General features: G+C 36.3%; 1 protein-coding gene across 1 annotated transcript in view; it reads right to left on the bottom strand.

Annotated features, from left to right (window-relative positions):
- Positions 1-283: 283 nt before the first annotated feature.
- LOC104406798 (contactin-5-like) overlaps positions 284-9,322 on the bottom strand; it is a gene marked incomplete at its 5' end in the record, with an annotated part of 12,002 nt that continues 2,963 nt past the window's right edge. Inside the window, 4 exons of the mRNA XM_010015894.1 lie at positions 284-809; positions 2,293-2,461; positions 3,853-3,965; positions 4,479-4,665. Coding sequence (XP_010014196.1) covers positions 706-809; positions 2,293-2,461; positions 3,853-3,965; positions 4,479-4,665 — 573 coding nt within the window. The remainder of the gene's footprint in view (positions 810-2,292; positions 2,462-3,852; positions 3,966-4,478; positions 4,666-9,322) is intronic.

Below are 9,322 nucleotides of genomic sequence, written 5' to 3'. Positions count from 1 at the left end.
ATAAAAACCAAACTGTTTCTGTTTAATCACTTTCCATTTGCCTTGCAATAAAATAAATGGCTTTTCTGCTCCATTTTGCCACTTTCTGGGTGTACTGTCTAGTATTTTATTGACAATTCTTTTTACTAATTAAATACATAACCATACATAATTATTATTAAATAGATAATCAACAAATTCTCTGTACTTTTGCATGGGCTATGTATCTAAACTATATTTTTCTCTTGTCAGTAGGAACAACCAGCCATAAGGGATGCAAGAAAAGTATTTGACAAAGCTGTACCAAACTTTGTTCTATATTTAAAAAAGGATTTTTTTCCAAACCAAACAGATGTACTGTACTAGACACCACTATTTAAACACCTAATGATGCATGACTGGGGTCACCAAAATAGAACATATTAAAAAAGTAAAGTACCTTTGACAGAAATTACCTTTGCTTACAAAAGTTTATTACATACAATCTGCATATTTTTGGGCCAAGAAGTGTCCCCTCCCCAGAGGACTTTTACAAATAAAGAAGAGAAAGAAACCTGATGAATTATTGACCGTGCCTTCAATGCTCCTCTAAGCGCACCACAGGTTTTTCTATGGGTCTTTAAGCATTAGCTTGGGTTTCCAGTTACTCCACGGACATAAAACTCCATCTCTTGGTGTCATCAAGGTAAAGCAAAAAAATAACAACAGCAACAAAGTCTGCAGTCTTCACCATGAGGCTGAAGGAACCACCAGTGCCAAAATCAGTGTTACAGAGGACGAGGAAGTAGACAACACATGTAAGGTGGATTGAGCACTTGTTACTTTCCCTCCTAAAATGAAAAGCAAAGTAATTAAGGAACAGTGAATAGGAAGTTCCAAAAGGATATGTGATTTTATGCCTTAATCCTCAAAAAGAATTAGGCTGCATAAAATGTCCTGAGTCACAAATGCAAATCTTCCTGGAACAAGGAATGAAACCTAGCCTTTGATCCTGATGTTTATCCAGAGGAAAAAGTGGTCTTTTGCCCTGTGACCCAGTGATGTTTTTAGATCATAGCAGCCCTTTAAAAAGCCATGCTAATGGTAATTGTGCTATGGGTTGGTGCTGGCAACAGACTGCAGGATGGAAAGGGAACCAGACTGGGTTTCTTCGGGCAAGAGTTGTTTTAAGTGGAACTGATCTGCTGTGTATAATCTAACAAAAAATATCAGGTTAGAGGGAATGAAAGGTTTTGGGTCCTAGAATTATGGCTCAAAAGATACATGAAACCAATATTCCATGGAATAGGGGTTGGTGTCTTGTGCATTCTGATGATAGCACTCTAACTAGTTTGTGACTAGACTAGAGCTGAAATTTAGGTCTAGATTGAAGCTTCAGGCTCAAGCCTTTTGGATAGTGGTCCTTAAGGACTCCTAAAAAGCAATGGTTGGCAGAATTTTAAAGTGCTAGCAGAAAGTTAGAATTAAGATGCCTCATTGTTTATAGGCATAAGACAATGTTATTTTCTGGTTCTTGCCACTAGACTTTCCATCCCTTTCTTACCTGTGTAACACCGATACTTTAAATTCTTTCAGCATATTGCAATAACTGAGAAAATAGAAGCTAAACATCACAACTAACATCATAATAATATACTAATAATTTAATAAAATAATATCTACTCAAGGGAGTCAATGGAACCTATAGAGAAATTCAGCTTATTCTAAAGCAGGCACATACGCAGGGTTCAGCTACCTAAATGCACACCATTTTAGCTGTGTTAAACAGTACAGTTCTGGCTGGTGGTCCAGAATGATGTGTGTATATCCTCTAAGTCCCACACAGTACCTGCGAGTTCTGTGCAAATGTTAGGGGATACCTTAGGATGTCCTTATGTGCCTATCTATGTCTGAACATTTAAATTCAGAAGATCAGCTGAATGGCTGTCTAGGCTCCACTGTCAGTCTGTATGGATTACATCTCGGCTGACTATAATGCTATTTGAGATGCCTAGTACACACGCAGACATCTACAGCTCCATTAGGTTTGCAGATGTTATCCTAGAAAGACGTTTCCTGCAAATCCTCTGCTTTGTTTATCAGCCCCACATGGGTGCCTCAAAAGCTCTTGAGCATTTGAAATGGCAGTAGATACTTTTGTTTCAGCACAGAGCTGAAGACTGGTTAATGATTTTCTCTAATAGCTAGAGAATTGTGAGAATGTTTTTTTGATTTTGGGTGGGTTTTGTTTTTGTTTTTTTTCCAGGTAGAGAATAATAAAGTTAATGAGCATTACTATAATCACCACTTTTCCTAATATAAATGTAACCTTACCTGCAAAAGATGGAACTCTGATCTGGGGACTTGCAGTCCCATCTCCTCCTTCACTGACTGCACAGACCTCAATGATGTAGACACCAACATCAGGAAGAAGTACCACTGCAGAGGTTTTCTGTGTTTCTATAACTTGACTGTTGCTCTGGCCTTCTTGCCTAAATAATACCTAAGTCAATAAAGTAGATGGTTATAGTGGTCATTCGAGTTATATACCAGACATTTTGTGTAGATAGTGCAGTCAGTGAAACGTTAACTGTTTCATTATTTCATTAAAGATTTCTTGACATCACATTTCAACAGCCATCTGCTGTTCTCCCCTCTCTGCAATGATTTCAAAACATTAATAGCAAACTATATCAATTAATAAATGTGAAAGGACATTGATTATGACCCAGAGCCAAGACATAGCATCTGCCCTCTCCAACATTAGGTGTTTCATATGGTTTTCTAAAAAATTTCTTCAAAATACATTTTGGGTTCTGATTCAAATTCTTATCATAGAATCATAGAATCCTAAGTAGATATTTGTGGTTTTGGCTTAAGAATCCAACTTTAAATGTAAAGAAAATGCCCTAAATAATGTCCTTACTGTGTTTACCTTGGCTAAGTTAACTGAGAATAGCTCAGATCTGTTCCTGCATCTCCTGTGAAACTCAGTGCAAACCTATGGCACATGGGAGCAAAGCAAGTGAGTACATATCTCTCTTTTTGGTTCTGTGTGTTTCTGTTCCCAAACAATACTGAAAAGGTCAGAGGGGTGTAAAGAACCCAAAGCAGTCATCTTTTCAGAATCTCAACTATTCATAACTTTTTCAGAATCTCAACTATTCTGATAAAGGTTAGAGCAGTTTCTGGTTTATTTGAACCATTTTACACTTTCTTGTTTAAATTTCCTGATGTGTCAGAGGGAATGTCAAATTGTAGTCTACAGAAATGATTGCATATATGCTTCAACCCTTCCCCCCAAAAAAACTTTGAAATCATTCTGCTTTGATTGAAAACATGGCAGTGAATTCCACTGTTTTTTATTACTTGATATTTAAGAGCTAATCTGGATTTTACTCTTCAAAATCTCAAAACTTTAAATGCCAGATGTTACCATCCAGATTGTTGAACGTCACCAACATGATCACAAAACAAACTGAAGTATTTGTGTTTCTGCTCTATAAAAATATTAATTTTAATGTCATTTTAATATGCTTTATTCTTCCGCATTTCTCTAAATCCTACTGCAAACATAGTTAAATTGAAGTGTTAGTAGGAATTTCACTGCAGGCTGGTCATAGTAATAGCCATTTCTGAGTCAGATATGGTGATGTGATCTTCCAGATAGAGCTTACTCATTTTATAATCACTAGTTAAAAATCACAACACAGAAAATGTTGGGTCAGTTTGCTCTTTTCAATTTTATTTATTGCTTTTCATGGTGAAAACTGATTGCAGACAGTCTGTATAGCATACTTTATTTACAGAGAGAAACCAGAGAGGGAAAAAAGCCAACAAGGAAGAGGAGTTGTTTAGAAGAGAGAAAGGCGAGCAAGGAAGAGAAGCACTGACCTTGTATCCCATTACATCAGATTCATTAGCTAGAGGTTTGACTGGCTCCCACCCAAGAGAAACATGAGAGCCGTCCTGTATCCACATAATATTGCCTGGTGCTTGGCTGGGAGCTAAGGAGAAAAAATAGCATGTACATAAATACATTTTATAGGTAGTTTCTTGAAAATCAAAAGAAACTACCTATTAATATAACATGTAATGGAATATATAATGTAAATTTAATCTTTCATTACATTTGCAACCGGTTGTGTTAGCAAGGTCCCAGCTCTAGCAGAATACTTAATGTTTTTTTTTTAATATCAGAATTGTCATTTAATAGACTATAGTGTATCTACTCTGCCCACCCATAAGCTCTATGGAGCTTATGAACTTGAACTCTTTCCTCTCCCTTCTTTGTGAAAAATGCCTTGTTTTCTATGAATATTACCTTTTTTATGAATGTGAAGTCATATGAATTCATGTCTAAATATCAAAGCAAAGCCATGAATCATTCCTGATTATTATTCACTCTTACTAAAGGAAAAAAACCAACAACTTATTATAGACCCTTATTAAAGAGAAACTGAAGAGGGCAGAGGTTGATCCCTGACTTCTCCCTTTGAGCAAAGGTACTGATCACTTACGGGACTTCTTGGTTGCTGCCTGCACAGCAGTGCTAGGTGGTCCATACCCTGCAGCATTGTACGCCCTCACTGTTAGGTGATATAATGTGTTTCCTTCTAATCCTGTCAGGAGAATGGACGACTCATTTCCTTCAGTTTTGACCTTTGCTGCTGCTTCTTCCTGCTCCATGTCCTTCCAGTAACCAACCTGCCAACAAGGAACCGAATGAAGGATTAATATAGGCATCTGGGAAGGTCCAGATGCTTGTACTTGTTATCCTGTGGAGGGTCTTTTTGTCATTTAGGTTTTTTGTCTGATCATCAGGCCCTTTTTAAATCTGTGGCTTTTGCAGCCTAACCTCAGAGCCAAGCAATGCTTACTTCTCCAAAATGGCAAGACTCAGAATATCACACCATTACTTGAAGCACACTCAATTGCTGTGTAGTGGCATGAGAAGATGTAACTACAAGTCAGAAAAGCAGAGGATGAACATTGTCAGGGACTCAGAAGTATTTCAGAGAATTCAAGGAAAGCTCAACCTCTGCTATGTCACCAGAATATCTGCCTTTACCCTGGAAAGCTGTGACCACATCAGTTAAGAAGTTTTGTGAGCAGTATTCCTTTCCTGGCCCTTTGCAACTGAGAGCCATGAGATTTCCTACCAGCGTAATGAATAGGAAATGACAGAACACCAAAGGGAATCTTTCATTCATCTGAAAAATCTTGTATGAAGAAAAAGAAGGAAGTGGATTCAGTTTTAGTTCTTGGATAGAAACACGTTTCTGTTAAACACAATTTTGATTTTTTTATGCCCTTCCTTTTTCAGACATAAACCCCCTAAATGATCTTTGGTGGTTCTTAGTCCATATTTCTGACATATGCACTGAATTTATCATAATCTAAAAGGGGGTACAAACCTGAGCTAGCTATTTGACTAGTCTTTTCTTCAGGGACCAGGTATTTGCAGGTCATAACTGGAAAAAAGCAGTGCTGTATCTTTTTAATGTATCTAGGTGACTTACACAAGTAAGGTAATTCTCATGGGGCCCTATTTTCCTTAACAAGAGATGTCACTAATGTACCATTCAAAGACCTACATTCAGCTTACCGTTATTCATGCTGAGACTTACTTGCATTTATTCCACATTTTGACCTTTTCTGTGAAGTTGGTTATTTCATAATAAGTTATTCATATTATATCTGGATTACTTTTCTGCTGAGAAAAAAGGTCATGGACAATGCAGCACTCTTGCAAATGTATCCCCCCAAAAATGGCAAACCTTAAAAACCAAGGGGTTCATAGGAAAATAAGACCAGTGAGTACTATGCTGACCTTTTATAATTGCACTAGGACTTCTATTAAGAAAAAATAAAATCTAGAAAGACCTGGTTGCTATATAAAAAAATATGTATTTGAGGTTATATCTTCACTTGAATAAAGTGGCTTTGTTAATTTTGATCAAGGGTGTATCAGTTTGTGCTAACTCAAAGTCTACTCTTTCAATTGTAAAATTCATGTAAGTATCTATCTTTTTGTGTGTGTGTGCCTGCATTATCTCATGTTTAAATGCTGTTGCTTTAATTCTTAGATTAAGTACAGCTCAGATAACTAATCTATCTGTAGTCACCATTTGTTGAAATGTGTGATTCACTGAGGTATTTTGCTAGCTGAATGCTTGATCAACGCTACTGGTATGTGAAGTAACACCTAGTTACATCTTTCTTGGAAAGAAAAAAGAATCAAAAACCATTTATTCACACACTAGGATTGAACCTCCAATGTTTATTATCTCTTGGCTGGTCAGATACTTTTCATTTTACTTGCAATGCATCTTTACAAACCTAACACTACACTGATGAGAGCCACATGTATTAAGCAATGTACGAACAGGTAGTGAGAGACAGTACGTGTCCTGGAGACTCTATCATCCAGTAAGTGAAATCTGCTGAGGATCCAATGGGGAAATGGTCAGAAAGGAAAAGTGACTTGCCCAAGTTACACAAGTGGACAGTAGCAGCGGTGGGAATGCACCTGGAGTAGTGAAATGCAGGTTCTAGAAAGCCAGAAGCAAATTTGTAAGAAACCCTAAAGGTCTCATTATTTATTCACAGGGCACACCAGGTCTCATGTGAATGTGATGTACAACAGAGTAGTCCCCAGTTTTTGCATGTAAGTCTTTTATTAGTATAAAGAACTTGTGAAAACCTCATTTTTCAAATACTGGTGTTAGGACTGCATAGGTATTAAAACCTGATGAGAGTGGAAGAAAGCATAACTCAGCCCTTTTGATATTTTTCTCCTGTTTGGAAATGGGCTCCACCACTGTTTATACGGCATACTAATATACTAATTATATTTTGTTCATGTTAAATCTGCAAAAATAACCATGTGATGTTCCCTGCCAGTTCTGCTGCACCACATGGCAAAGGGATATTCCTGGGGGAATTAATACATAGTATTAAGCACCAAAAGCATGAAATGCAATCAGTCAATGCTTCTATTTCAGTTTCTTCTGTACTTCAAAGCCCTTACATGTTTGGTCCCTGATTTTAAAAATCCTTTTAAAGTTTTGCCAGGTGAGTTTGGACTTTGATCTCAAAATATGCATTTCTCTTTCTTTCGTAATGCAACATCTATTTGTTGGTGGCCAAAAGGACTAAAGGAAAAAGTGGTTATAGAAAAAGAGAACTCGGATGATTGTTGACTGAGGTCAATGTCAGGGGAATTTATGTTGATTTGATCCAGAATGAAGATACTGCTAATGTTTAAAAGTGCTGGACACATATCTTAAAACAGAGGGTTTGTTTATATACACTTCTGTGTTCGATTTTTAAAAAATACTTCTTTTTTCTGTAATTTATGCTGCTAAGAAGGAATTTACCACACTAAGAATAGATTTTCTATAATGATGACTTTAAATATTGATATAGCACGAAGCATAAAAACCAAAAGAGTACCTCATATTTGAAAAATGAAAGAAGCAGGAAAACACATTTGGTCTGTTAAATGCATAATTGTTTGTAAGGTTTTAAAATATTGCTGTTGTTTCTCATTATGCAAAGAATAGCAAGCTTTGACATCTGATTCCCAAAAACCCATGTCTTTGAGCTGGAGAGAAAGCAATAATGTTTAAACAACTGAGTAGAGGAGATGCAGGAGCAGGCAACCTGCTTTCTTAACTGTGGGTTAGTTTAAAGTAAATCATGTTAAAAAATTTTTCTGTGTAAAATTTTTCATCCTCTAATACTTACAGACCACTTCACTGAAGTTTTAGGTTAAATGGTATCTTACATAATATTATTCTTTTCCCAGATCAGTTCCTAGGGTATGCATATTTTGGTATAAATTAATGTGATCTAATTGCAGGCTCTCTTCTCTAAATTCAGTAAAGTCAGAGTTATTGTCTGGATACTCTTCTGTTGACTACAGAGAATTAAAGCTACAAATTGAGCTTATCAAATAAGAACCTAAATTATGTAGGATGAATCAAAGCGGACACAAACTTTCCTGGGCTCTCTGACTAAGTATTTACCAACATTAACAGTACTGACATGACTAAAAATGAACTCAGAGAGATCTCAGATTACTGAAAATGCTAGGGCAGAAAGTTCAGTGAGATTAAAGAACTGCTACCAGCCCCATAAAAAAACACACCATGATTCGGATTTCATAGAAACCATTTAAAATATCTTTATCAGAAAACCGTGCCTTGAACTGGCACACAGAGACATGTAAATGTTAATGCAGCAGTAGAACCGAGCACTTAGTACAGGAGAAGAGGTGATTTTCGTATCATATCAAGACAGTGGTGTGACAAAATGAGAGGTTCCTGCAAAAAACTCTATGAGCCTCAGTTCCTTCTCTCTCACCAAAACAATCGTTGGCTGAAAAGAAAGACAACACTGTTCAATATTCCTAGGTTCTGGAGTCTTCTCTGAAGTAGCTTACATCCTTCACCTCTTTCCTCATGTACTCTCTTCTACAACATAGTCCTGCATACACATGGAATGAAAACAGATACTGTACCTCAACCTTGAGGACTACCATAAATATCTAACAATATTTTCTTATGAAAAAATCAATAATTATCTACATTCCTGATTTTAAGTAAGCTAGTAGTCTTGTAACAAACTATTTGTGATACAGCCTTTGCAAAGGATTTGGTTCTCGAGGCTCACATGAGAGATCTAGGGAGTGATCCATACCTTAAAGACTTGAAAAACAGTAGTACTGCTCTGCTATAAACTCTTGGTTTTAGCCTTCAGTACTTTAGAGGGGTCTGAATCAGCATAAGAGTAACTTTGTAGGCAAAATTGACTTATACATAGAACTATTCAATTGCTAATTTTGTGTTTGGGAAAATTAATTAATTCCAAAAGTGAAGTCTTGTAAATTGACATTCAGGCTGGTGAAACACCAGTTCCTCTTTTTACTGTCTTGCTTTACCAGCCTCTGGTAGAAACATCAATATGCTCTTTCTAAACTACTTCAATGTATACTTCACTAAATTACATAAAAAAACCAAAAACCAAAACCCCACCAAAATTCCAGTAGGCATAACTTCTATTCCACTGTAAAATATATAAAATATCTCTAAGAAACAGCAAAAATTTGAATATTTCTCTTTGAAAAGGCAGAATATGATATAAACAAATTATTATGTCAAATAATCCTCTCCGATGGTGGCATTTCAGATTTTCTACTTTCTTTATTTTTTTCTTGCAACTTGATCTTTTGATTAGGTTAGTCAAGCTCATATACCTTGGGGGAATTCCACTGAAAAAGACATGAGCTTTGTAATCTATACTTAAGTATTAGACTTGATTTTCTGGAAAAGAAAAAAGAAAACAAAAGTATCTTTTC

The sequence above is a fragment of the Nestor notabilis genome, unplaced genomic scaffold (assembly GCF_000696875.1).
Source record: "Nestor notabilis isolate BGI_N333 unplaced genomic scaffold, ASM69687v1 scaffold8856, whole genome shotgun sequence".
Taxonomy (NCBI): Eukaryota; Metazoa; Chordata; class Aves; order Psittaciformes; family Psittacidae; genus Nestor; species Nestor notabilis.
Note: the sequence above shows the minus strand (reverse complement) of the source record. Positions and strands in the feature narration are given on the sequence as shown.